This window comes from Scyliorhinus torazame, chromosome 25 (genome assembly GCF_047496885.1).
Source record: "Scyliorhinus torazame isolate Kashiwa2021f chromosome 25, sScyTor2.1, whole genome shotgun sequence".
Lineage (NCBI taxonomy): Eukaryota > Metazoa > Chordata > Chondrichthyes > Carcharhiniformes > Scyliorhinidae > Scyliorhinus > Scyliorhinus torazame.
Genome location: NC_092731.1, coordinates 33,537,065 through 33,549,885, shown reverse-complemented (window position 1 = coordinate 33,549,885; position 12,821 = coordinate 33,537,065). Strand labels below are relative to the sequence as shown.

Here is a 12,821-nt window from a genome sequence, read left to right as displayed (position 1 = left end):
CCCCTCCGCCGCACTGCTCGCTGGGAAAGATAATGTCAGAGATTAATGACCTTCTTAGAGATCAAACTCATCCCCTTATTTTGACTACCACCGGATACCCCATTGGGTAAGATACCGCTCAGAGTCTATCCTGCATAGCTCCCCCAGAGTCTTCGTCCTTACAACAATGTCTGTCTTATGTCATCTAATGAGTACAGGTCAAACCTGCACATCCTTTCTACACTAGCCATTACTTTTAACCTTGGATCAAATCCTACATGGAAAGTTGGTTCTTCCGCAGACATATCCCTCGCCACAAGCTTGAGGGCTTGTCCATCTGGTTCAAAAGCATCCTGGTGTAATTAGTATGCCCCCCCCCCCTTTCAGGTCAGTATTACCCTTTCCCCTCTTCCTGCAGTACTTTCTCTGGGAATTTGAGCCTGCAGTGCATGGTTAGGTCAACTGCTTATAGAGGGTTGTTTTGCAAACTGGAGGCCTGTGACCAGCGGTGTGCCTCAGGGATCAGTGCTGGGTCCACCGTTATTTGTTATTTATATTAATGATTTGGATGAGAATTTAGGAGGCATGGCTAGTATATTTGCAGATCACACCAAGATTGGTGGCATAGTGGACAGTGAAGAAGGTTATCTAGGATTGCAACAGGATCTTGATCAATTGAGTCAGTTATCTGATGAATCACAGATGGAGTTTAATTTCGATAAATGTGAGGTGATGCATTTTGGTAGATCGCATCGGGGCAGGACCTGCTCAGTTATTCGTAGGGTGTTGGGGAGAGTGTTAGAACAAACAGATCTAGGAGTACAATTTAAATCTGCTTCAAAGTGGTGTCACAGTTGGATAGGGTGGTGAAGAAGGCATTCGGCATGCTTGGTTGAGACGTCTTGCTGAAGTTTTACAAGACATTAGACCATCGATGAACGAGGCCACACTGTGAATACTGTGTACAGTTCTTGTCACCCTATTATATAAAGCATATTATTAAACTGGAAAGAGTGTAGAAAAAATTTACCACAATGCAACCGAGACTTGATGGTTTATCATATCAGTGGAGCTGTCAACGGTTGAATCATTGGCCCTGTGCCTGGCAGCTTTGACCCGGGCTGCCTTGGTAAAGGTGTTAGGCGTTGTTCCTCCGAAGAGCAGTATTAGTGCAATCTTTATGGTCAGTTCATCTCTAATGGGGAAGAAGCTCCATTGAGGATTCTGGATAGCCCCTCATGATGACGTCATACAACTGTTAGGCCTGTTTGAGCTCCTCGGTTAGACGTGAGAAAAGCACATGTATCACTAGAACATATATGCATTGCTCGGGACCCGCCTGATGTGAGCAGGGTCAGAAGGCTCTGGAGAGGATATCAGCCAAGTGCAGCTTCTTATCCCGTTTGTATGTGATGCACAGATTGTGACATTGCAGCTTTAGCAACACACGGCGCAGCCCTGCAGATGCAATGTAGAGAGGGTTCTTCAAGAGAATCTATCAATGGCTGATGATCAGGTTGAACAGTTGAAGGACGACCATATGTGAAGTCATGACATTTCTGACAGGCGAAGCCAAAAGGAAGAAGTTCCTTTTGAATCTGTGCATAACGAGTAACAGTGTCAGTAAGGGGCCTTGAAGGAAAGGCTATTGCGCCAAGTCTATGCTGATATAAATTTGAAGGTTCAAACATCAAAGTGCTATTGGGGTTGCGAGTGCTTGTTTGAGTCTATTGACGTGCACTGTGCAGTGCTCTTGTCAGCGCCATTTGCTGGCGTAGTGGAGACGTTGCTAAAGAGATCCAGTTACCTCATTATAACAAAAGATAAACTTGGAAAGATAATTTGTTGTACCAGAAAGCGTTCTATGGCCCGCTTGTCCACAGGATTGGTCATCCATCATATAGCCATTCCCTTATCTGGATCGGGCTTTAAACTATTGGCTGTGTGTAAACTGCCCACGTAAGGAATCTGGCTGACCCTCAGTCTGTATTTCACAAGGTTCAGCTTCGACTGTATGGACCTTATTCTGTCAAGGACGAGACAAATACATGTAGCATGTTTTTGGCTACTACGACCCCAAACCAGAATCTCATTAACGAAGATCTCGCAAAGTTGACCTGGAAAGAATTGCTCCATTCACAGTTGGAAGACTTCGCTGCCAGTAGAGATTCCATAGGGCATGCAAAGGAAACGGTATCTGCCTACCAGATAGATGAATGTGGTTAGTTTGGAGAATTCCTCATTTACCGGAATCTGTCAAAACACACAGTTCACGTTGAGATGGTTTAACACCATTTAGCATGCCTGCTATCACCTGTTTCACTGTCTTCATAGAGTGATGAGGTTTGAGCAGCGCTTTGTTCAAATGCACTGGATCAATGCATACCATGGCTGTATCATCTTTCTTTACTGAGGGCACCATTGCTGAAACCCATTCTGTGGCTTCGTTGATAGGAGCAATGACACCCAGTGTTGTCATACAATGGAGCTCATTATCTATTTTCTGCTTCATGGTGATCGGTACTTTTTCGGAGCATAGACTGTTGGTGGCACCAAGTCATCTAATGGTACACAACTGGTAACTTACCAATGATGCAGCAGTTGAAAAGGTCTCTGTATGCTGCCATCTCTGGAACCTGCAGCTGTGGAGCACAAACTCTGGACCAAGTTGAATGAGCACAAATGTAATTATGTTCAGAAGACTTAGTAGTTGCCTTAAATTCTGATTTACTAAATAAAACTTGAAATTGTTGTGTGTCCAATAGAGGGTAGATACGCCTTTGGTGCAGATATTCTGTTTGCCATAAGCTGCGAGATCCGACTTCGTGCTGAGGTGCGGAGTTGCATATTGGTCTCGTCCCAGTAACATTCAAATGGATGATGCGTTACACTTTGTTTCTGTGTCAAACTTTATCTTTTGTCTTGTGTTATTGCCAATTATGTTGAGGGTGGTAAAAATCTCACCCTTCCCTTTGATAGTGTTCGCACTCTCGCATAGAGTGCGTTGGAGGCTCGGCAACTTTGCTTCTTTGGCTGAACTCCAATTCATTCATCGACTGACGCTCCTACCCGTGGAGAACCGACCAAGTGCAATGTTGCTGATGACATGATGGAGCTGCCATGCTTTTGTCCAGTGGCACTTTGGGAAGTGATTCCATTTCGCACATTTGTTGCATCCTTTACAATATTCAAAGCAAATTGTTCTGTTCGGAGCATGTTGGCCGGTGCAGTTGGGGACGTTTCCCGCCTGTTTACCGTTTATTTCTGATTGTTGGTTTAGCCGCTGCTTGCGAACAAAATCGCTATGAATTCCACAAACTATTCGATCACTGATGACTTCATCAGTAAGAGCTCTAAACGCACACTTCTTTCAGCGTGATAGTATTGATTCATCGGGTTTGTTGAATTGAACTCATGTTTATCTCTGATTACGCTTTTTCTTAAACTGGTAGGCAGATATTCTTGAACTTTTTAAGGATTATTTCAGGGTCGTCTTTTTCCTCCTCTCTTTGGAAACGAATGATTCTAATTTTTCGACGGCATCCGGCGTGCTAAGTTTGAATGAGTGGAAGCTTTGGCCTTTTTGACTTGACAGGTAATGAAGCACCACAATAAATGAGCCACTTCTTCTCGAATTTTCCCAACTACCCAAAATGTTTTAATCAAAGATGAACGGGACGATGCGGCAAAGTCTTGGCACAATACTGTCAACTCCTGACACCATCTAAATGTTGTGGTTCCCGAATCGCTGACAACAAAGATTTTGGAGCAGTTTATTCACTAGCTTAGCAGCTACTCCAACACGAGGGTTCTGCCCGCTCTCCTGGGAAAAGCTCCCATGCTGCCGCCACATGACCTTCTGCCACTCTGAATCCTTTAACACTTTGCTTTCCGACTTGAAGCCAGGCAACAATCCGTTCTGCCACTCGTCACCGATGCAACATTCCGTGACCCTAGTGATTAATTTATTAAGATGCACCATATGGAAATCCTTCTTAATGCTGCTATTCAAAGGAATTTGATTGTCGTTGCATACGAATCTCAGGAAACGAACAGACAGAGAGAAAATTGAACCAGGAATGGAAGTGGTGGTCTGCATTGCACATGGAATGGAATATCAGAATAAAGACATTTTACCACAATAATGCAAGGCGTTAGAGATATGACCGGATCTAAATGGAATTTTTTTTTTGAGGGATTTGTGGACCAGATGCGCGGGGTGGGGGGGGTCACGGTTTCAGGCAAAACTCAACAAACACACACAGACAAACAAACACAGAGGAAAACAGGGGTGTAAAATAATTATGAAAGTAAAAGGATAAGGGTCTTTGTTTCAGATGGACGTATTTCAGTTAGTTTCTTTCAGTCTAGACTTTCAGATAGACCTGATCTCTTCTTTCAGCTTTTAATAGTTTTCACTCTGGACTCACACATCCAGCAGGCAGTCGCATTCGAGAGAAAGAGTGACAGCTTCTTCCTTCACGGTCTAGAAGATTCTGCCTTCAAACAGTAATCAGCCGCGGCGAGAGAGTGAGAACTGCTTCCACCTTGAGGGTGCCGCTACCATTCCTGGGTTCTCTCCGAAAAGCCTCACCTGCCAGGAACCAATCGTTGTCGATTACAGGGCAGAATACCTGGCCAACCCATTGTCCACCAGCAAACAAATTAAGACGTACTCCTCCAATCCGTTGGGTGTCATGACGTCCGGGTTCTTTTGCTCAAAATATAAAACTTTCCAGCACATGTTGACGTTTTCAGTTGCACATTCTTCTACTCGATTTATAGGCGTGTCTCTATGGACCCGCAACAATAAAGCCAAAAGAAAAAAATATGAACTAAGGAATCAACAGGCAAGGCAATTCTGCACCTCACTGCGCCAGAGACCCGACCTTGGGTCACTGTCTGTGCGGCGCCTGCACGTTCTCCCAGTATCTGCGTGGGTTTCCTCCGGGTGCTCCGCTTTCCTTCCACAGTCCAAAGATGTGCAGGTTAGGTGGATGGGCCAAATTGTCCCTCTGCCCCTTAGTGTTCAAGGATGTTCAGTTGGGGGGGGGGGATAGGGTTACGGATAGGGAGGGGAGTGTGTCCAGGTGAAATTATCTTTCAGATGGTCGGTGCAGACTGGATGGGCTAAATGGCTTCCTTGGCACTGGAGGAGTTAGTTATATGTTTCCAATATATGGAAGGAAAACACCAAGTTCCATAATCAATGCTCTGTCATTACTGGCCCCTGGTGCGGGAAACTGTTCACTTTCTCCAAGTCTTCGCCATGAATGTTTACACTGCGAGCGTTATCGCCAAAGTTGTGAATCTGTCTGGAACACAGTGCCCTGGGGCAGTAATACACCACAAAATCTTTAGGTGACAGTCTCCAGTGGTTGGACTTTCCCGATTACGTTCTCGGAAGGTCAAAGCCCTCTCTACACGGTGGTTCTACTTACGGTTCCGACGGCTAAATCAGATTGTGGATTAGAACAAGTTCTTCTTCGGTGACCTGGGCCAAAATCATGCTCTGAAACGCTGCTCCATTGTGGAAACAATGCCGCTCCACTCTCCGGCTTGCTTTCCTGTGATGAAAGTGGGAACTGAGTAACAGGACCTGCTGGGGAATCGGTGGATAAAATAAAAAATAAGATTCGTTAGGTTAATTCTGCAGTGGGCTGATATTTAAGTAACAGTGTTCTTTGGCCAAGAAAGTCAGCAACTGGTGTGGTAAAACACGGGGAAATTCCAGACAGAACCAGACGGTACCAAATGAAACAATTAAAAATGTGCTTAGCCGGAACTAGTTAACTAAACTATGTTCACACTGCCGACCTCACCGTCTCTGTTCCTTCCCCACCACCTCAGATTTTCAATTGAAAAAAAAAAATTCCTTTTGCCAAGTCAGAATTCAATTTGCTTCTGCCATATTTTAATGTTGAGCATTCCAGATATTTCCATAGAATCTCGGAAGTGCAGAAGGCGGTCATTTGACCCATTCAGTCTGCACTGACTCTCTGAAAGAGCGCCCTACCCAGGCTCACTCCAGCTGCGTAAAAATATAATCTTATGTCCCCATTTGTTTGTTGTTGCCAGTTTTATTAAATCTGCTGTAATGGTTCCACGATCTTGCTGACAGTAGATTCAATTTCATTAGACCTATTCTACCAAATTCCTGATGCAATTTCCATGGGAGTAAATCAAATGAAATGGAATATTAGGGGAACGACAAAACCAGATCTTGATATCTAAACTTGCCTGTTTGTCACTCGTTGATGTAAGTCATAGAATGGTCGCTAAATCGTGATGCTTATAGGGCATTAGGAATAAGAGAGCCAATAGCAATAGATGGGCGGCACGGTGGCACAGCGGTTAGCGCTGCTGCCTCACATGGAGCTGGGTTCGATTCTGGCCGTGGGTGACTGTGTAGGATTTGCACGTTCTCCTTGTGTCTGTCTCAACAATAAAAATACGTCTTAAAGGTAGAGCGTCAAGCCGCAATAAGAACACTTGTGGCCTTAAACAGCGGCTGCATTGCCGTATGGCCGATTAATCTAGGATAGCTTCCACGGGTCAATGAGAAGTACAGGACGTTCAATCCTAGGCAATATGTTTCGAGTAAAGGAATAGCATTATTGCGGCAAGTGCGCCAACAATACTTCCTGAGTTAGGAAACACTGACAGGAGGTTTAAAATGAGAATTAGAGAAATTATGAGGTGAAGAAATATGGAGCAAGAGGTGAAGGGGGCTCCAATTTATTGGTAAATTTGAACAAGAGGGCCGACCTACTCAGAGAAACGAACGTTGAGATTAGATTTGCTGCAAGTGTTCCCAGTCATGAGGGGTCTGGACCTGGTAGACTGAGAGAAAGTGTTCCCATTGGTGGACGGATGAAATACAACACAAAATAACAGACAACAATCAGGAACAGCAGCAAGCGTTATGCGCCCCCCCCCCCCGGAACCTTCTCCGCCATTCGGTGAGATCTGGTTGTGGCATCGGCCCCACTTCCCTGCGTGCGACTCGCAACGCCCCCCCCCCCCATACTCATTGAGGCCATTCCTAATCCAAAAACAGTCTAACTCAACCTTGAACATATTTCATGGCCCAGACTGAACTCCCCTCTGAGGAAGGGCATTTTTACAGACTAAAGACTCCCTGAGAGAAATAAACAATCTCCTTGCCTCCGTCTGAAATGACAGACTCCTAAATTTTATACAGTTTTCCCTGGTTCCAGACGCCGACGCACGGGGAATCATCCCCTCAGCATCTACTCCTTGGAAGTCCCTTCATGATATTACATGTGTCAATATGTTCAGCACTTATTCTTCTAAACCAATTGTTATACGCCTTCTGCTGAAGCTTCCTTCAGATGTAAACCCCTTCTGTCCGCAATCAGTCGCTTTTCATCCTAATCCTTTCTTAGGTAAGGAGAGCAAGATAACACCACACGTAAGATTTTGTCTCTCTAATACCCTGTACAACTGTAACATCACTTCCTTTCCTCTCTCCGCGATTCACCAAATTCCTATAAGCCATCTGCCTTCCTAGTGCTGCTGTTCCTGTGTATCACAGACCCTTGTGATCTGAGCTCCTGAACGCCCAGATCCCTGTGCACGGTGTGATTCTACAGTTTCTCTCCATTGACATAATATGCCGCTTTTTTACTTTGTCTGCCAGAGTGGACAATATCACATTTCATTATATTATACCTCATATACCAATCCTCTGCTACTGACTTAACCTCTCTCTTTGACGACTCTTGACACTTATTTTCCGACTTAATTATATGTCCTCGGCAAATGTACCTTCCGATCCTTCATTCAAATGAGAACCAGAGGGCACCGTTTCATAGTGTTTACCGAAAGACGCCATAGCAATACGAGGAGAAGCCTTGTTTAACGCAGAGAGAGGCTAGCCTCTGAAATCTGTGGCCTGAGACTCTGCTGGAGGCTGATTGAATCGTGGGTTTCAAAAGAGGGTTTGAAGGAAACCTGAAGGTAAAATATGGACAAAGAGCAGTGAAAGTGGAACGAACTGTGCTGATGCTGCAGAGAGCCAGCATGGGTAGAACGAGTCCTGTCGCCTCCTCTTGTGTTGTAGCGATTCACTAATTCTTATTGCGTTATTATCAAAGAGTCGGCAGGGCAGCAATGGTCTGACTGTTTCCTGTGTTACACCATTGAACGTCTTGTCAACCCGAAGTGACGCGTCTGTCTGCACCCCTGACAATCAGATCCCAACTGGGATTCCATTTGATTGAAGCATGATTTTTCGTTATTTGGGAGATGTGAACGCCCTGAAATTGTTCCCCGTTCTATTTATTGACTCCTCCCCGTCAGATGATGACGCCCGTTATCTAGAATTGTACCTGATATATCTGCCTGACCTGGCTATTCCGCCCAACAGTTGTCTATGCTCCATACGGGAAACCTGCAAGACTGTCTTTATTACTGTCTATCAGCTGCATTTTCCATACGTGTGAACTGGTCTGCTGATCCAGCTTCCCTGTAAAAGCGGCAAGGATATTTGTCTATTTCCTACATTCTCACCAGCCACCAATGTCGGCGTTTCTTCTGATTTCCCTCTTGATTTATTAGGGAGTACCTTAACATAGAACATAGAACATAGAAAATACAGCACAGAACAGGCCCTTCGGCCCACGATGTTGTGCCGAACCTTTGTCCTAGATTAATCATAGATTCTCATTGAATTTACAGTGCAGAAGGAGGCCATTCGGCCCTTTGAGTCTGCACCGGCTCTTGGAAAGAGCACCCTACCCAAACTCAACACCATCACCCAACACCAAGGGCAATTTGGACATTAAGGGCAATTTATCATTGGCCAATTCACCTAACCTGCACATCTTTGGATTGTGGGAGGAAACCGGAGCACCCGGAGGAAACCCACGCAGACACGGGGAGGACGTGCAGACTCCGCACAGTCAGTGACCCAAGCCGGAATCGAACCTGGGACCCTGGAGCTGTGAAGCAATTGTGCTATCCACAATGCTACCGTGCTGCCCTTGAGAACAAATAAATCTACACTATATCATTTAACCGTAATCCATGTACCTATCCAATAGCTGCTTGAAGGTCCCTAATGTTTCCGACTCAACTACTTCCACAGGCAGTGCATTCCATGCCCCCACTACTCTCTGGGTAAAGAACCTACCTCTGATATCCCTCCTATATCTTCCACCTTTCACCTTAAATTTATGTCCCCTTGTAATGGTTTGTTCCACCCGGGGAAAAAGTCTCTGACTGTCTACTCTATCTATTCCCCTGATCATCTTATAAACCTCTATCAAGTCGCCCCTCATCCTTCTCCGTTCTAATGAGAAAAGGCCTAGCACCCTCAACCTTTCCTCGTAAGACCTACTCTCCATTCCAGGCAACATCCTGGTAAATCTTCTTTGCACCTTTTCCAAAGCTTCCACATCCTTCCTAAAATGAGGCGACCAGAACTGTACACAGTACTCCAAATGTGGCCTTACCAAAGTTTTGTATAGCTGCATCATCACCTCACGGCTCTTAAATTCGATCCCTCTGTTAATGAACGCGAGCACACCATAGGCCTTCTTCACAGCTCTATCCACTTGAGTGGCAACTTTCAAAGATGTATGAACATAGACCCCAAGATCTCTCTGCTCCTCCACATTGCCAAGAACTCTACCGTTAACCCTGTATTCCGCATTCATATTTGTCCTTCCAAAATGGACAACCTCACACTTTTCAGGGTTAAACTCCATCTGCCACTTCTCAGCCCAGCTCTGCATCCTATCTATGTCTCTTTGCAGCCGACAACAGCCCTCCTTACTATCCACAACTCCACCAATCTTCGTATCATCTGCAAATTTACTGACCCACCCTTCAACTCCCTCATCCAAGTCATTAATGAAAATCACAAACAGCAGAGGACCCAGAACTGATCCCTGCGGTACGCCACTGGTAACTGGGATCCAGGCTGAATATTTGCCATCCACCACCACTCTCTGACTTCTATCGGTTAGCCAGTTCGTTATCCAACTGGCCAAATTTCACACTATCCCATGCCTCCTTACTTTCTGCATAAGCCTACCATGGGGAACTTTATCAAATGCCTTACTAAAATCCATGTACACTACATCCACTGCTTTACCTTCATCCACATGCTTGGTCACCTCCTCAAAGAATTCAATAAGATTTGTAAGGCAAGACCTACCCCTCACAAATCCGTGCTGACTATCCCTAATCAAGCAGTGTCTTTCCAGATGCTCAGAAATCCTATCCTTCAGTACCCTTTCCATTACTTTGCCTACCACCGAAGTAAGACTAACTGGCCTGTAATTCCCAGGGTTATCCCTAGTCCCTTTTTTGAACAGGTGCACGACATTCGCCACTCTCCAATCCCCTGGTACCACCCCTGTTGACAGTGAGGACGAAAAGATCATTGCCAACGGCTCTGCAATTTCATCTCTTGCTTCCCATAGAATCCTTGGATATATCCCGTCAGGCCCGGGGGACTTGTCTATCCTCAAGTTTTTCAAAATTCCCAACACATCTTCCTTCCTAACAAGTATTTCCTCGAGCTTACCAATCTGTTTCACACTGTCCTCTCCAACAATATCGCCCCTCTCATTTGTAAATACAGAAGAAAAGTACTCGTTCAAGACCTCTCCTATCTCTTCAGACTCAATACACAATCTCCCGCTACTGTCCTTGATCGGACCTACCCTCGCTCTAGTCATTCTCATATTTCTCACATATGTGTAAAAGGCCTTGGGGTTTTCCTTGATCCTACCCGCCAAAGATTGTTCATGCCCTCTCTTAGCTCTCCTAATCCCTTTCTTCAGTTCCCTCCTGGCTATCTTGTATCCCTCCAATGCCCTGTCTGAACCTTGTTTCCTCAGCCTTACATAAGTCACCTTTTTCCTCTTAACAAGACATTCAACCTCTCTTGTCAACCATGGTTCCCTCACTCGACCATCTCTTCCCTGCCTGACAGGGACATACATATCAAGGACACGTAGCACCTGTTCCTTGAACAAGTTCCACATTTCATTTGTGTCCTTCCCTGCCAGCCTATGTTCCCAACTTATGCACTTCAATTCTTGTCTGACAACATCGTATTTACCCTTCCCCCAATTGTAAACCTTGCCCTGTTGCACGTACCTATCCCTCTCCATTACGAAAGTGAAAGTCACAGAATTGTGGTCACTATCTCCAAAATGCTCCCCCACTAACAAATCTATCACTTGCCCTGGCTCATTACCCAGTACTAAATCCAATATTGCCCCTCCTCTGGTCGGACAGTCTACATACTGCGTTAGAAAAGCTTCCTGGACACACTGCACAAACACCACCCCATCCAAACTATTTGATCTAAAGAGTTTCCACTCAATATTTGGGAAGTTAAAGTCGCCCATGACTACTACCCTATGACTTCTGCACCTTTCCAAAATCTGTTTCCCAATCTGTTCCTCCACATCTCTGCTACTATTGGGGGGCCTATAGAAAACTCCTAACAAGGTGACTGCTCCTTTCCTATTTCTGACTTCAACCCATACTACCTCAGTAGGCTGATACTCCTCGAACTGCCTTTCTGCAGCTGTTATACTATCTCTAATTAATAATGCCACCCCCCCACCTCTTTTACCACCCTCCCTAATCTTATTGAGGACACCTTGTATTTATCGTCCCCCAGTCTTGTCATCGGGTGAAGTTTAGATTTACGCGCTTAAAAAATTAAGAATCGAAGGCACTCTCTATGTAATTTCCGGACTCCGTTGTGAAGCAACACCAGTCTGCGATGATCCCGTGTGAGGGTTTTTTGTCTAAGTTGCCAATGACTGTAAACCGCTGTGGCGTATCAGCAGCTGCACAAAAATACACTGCTGCGTCCGTGGGTTCAACAGTGTTGATCTTCAGAGTTGATTTTCTATTTTCCATTGTCCTCGTCATAACAAATCCGCTCTTGAAACCGTCCTCATACTGAGCCTCGCCTGCTAAATACATATAACCCATTAGCAAGAATCCCCCACCGGCTGGCTGCCGATACCAGAACATGGTATCGCGAAGCTCTCCTTCCTGTAGACAGTCCATTTCAGTTGTTCCTCTCTCCTTGATGGCAGAGGAATGAGGCGATTGCTGCACCACATCTCCCCGGCAGCCACCTGGAAGCAGAAAATAGGGGGGAGGAATGAAGATTGTTTCACTTACACTTGAGTGGCTGGGTGTTGGAGCAGCGGAAGAGTAAAGATGAAAATTCCGCCTTTAATCTAAATCCCTTCAATTGCCCCGAGACATGTAATTGACAATAAAATGGCGAAATCTCTTCGGCCTTCACGTGGGTATAATAATTTTAAAAAGTTTTCATAATATCAATAAATGTAAGTACAAAAGAGTGAACAGAATAAATAAGCCAGTATCTTAGGTTAAATAATTGATGATTTCATAAGTCACCACTCCTCTGCATCAGTTTGAGCAATACCCATCCATTTTAGTAAAGCGAACATACATCAGACATTTTAACATACTGAACGCGAGAAGGAAAATAAGAAAGACGATCAGGTGGGATCGCATCTTTTCGGTGGATCGAAGGCACCTTCCGGTGTGTGCACTGGGTTAAGGAGACTCAGATTAATTGGAGACAGGACAGTGCGTCAGAAGCAGAAGTTGCATCAGAGCAGTTATCTCCGCCCTTTTGTTCAGTTGTAAGTCTATCTTGAGTTATTATCTATCTCTTTACATTTATTTCCTTCTTTATTTCCATATCTCTTCTCTCAATTTTCCTCGCCCCCTCCCCCTCCTGCTCTGATGAAAATATTTCCAATGTCGTTTCCTTGCTAAATGTGTTTTTGACTCTGAACCGAGCTGAA

General features: G+C 45.0%; 1 protein-coding gene across 1 annotated transcript in view; it reads right to left on the bottom strand.

Annotated features, from left to right (window-relative positions):
- LOC140402252 (immunoglobulin lambda-1 light chain-like) overlaps nucleotides 1-12,100 on the bottom strand; it is a 47,229-nt gene extending 35,129 nt beyond the window's left edge. Inside the window, exon 1 of the mRNA XM_072489882.1 lies at nucleotides 11,744-12,100. Within this exon, the coding sequence (XP_072345983.1) occupies nucleotides 11,744-12,045 (302 nt within the window). The 5' untranslated portion in view covers nucleotides 12,046-12,100. The remainder of the gene's footprint in view (nucleotides 1-11,743) is intronic.
- Between the last annotated feature and the right edge of the window lie 721 nt (nucleotides 12,101-12,821).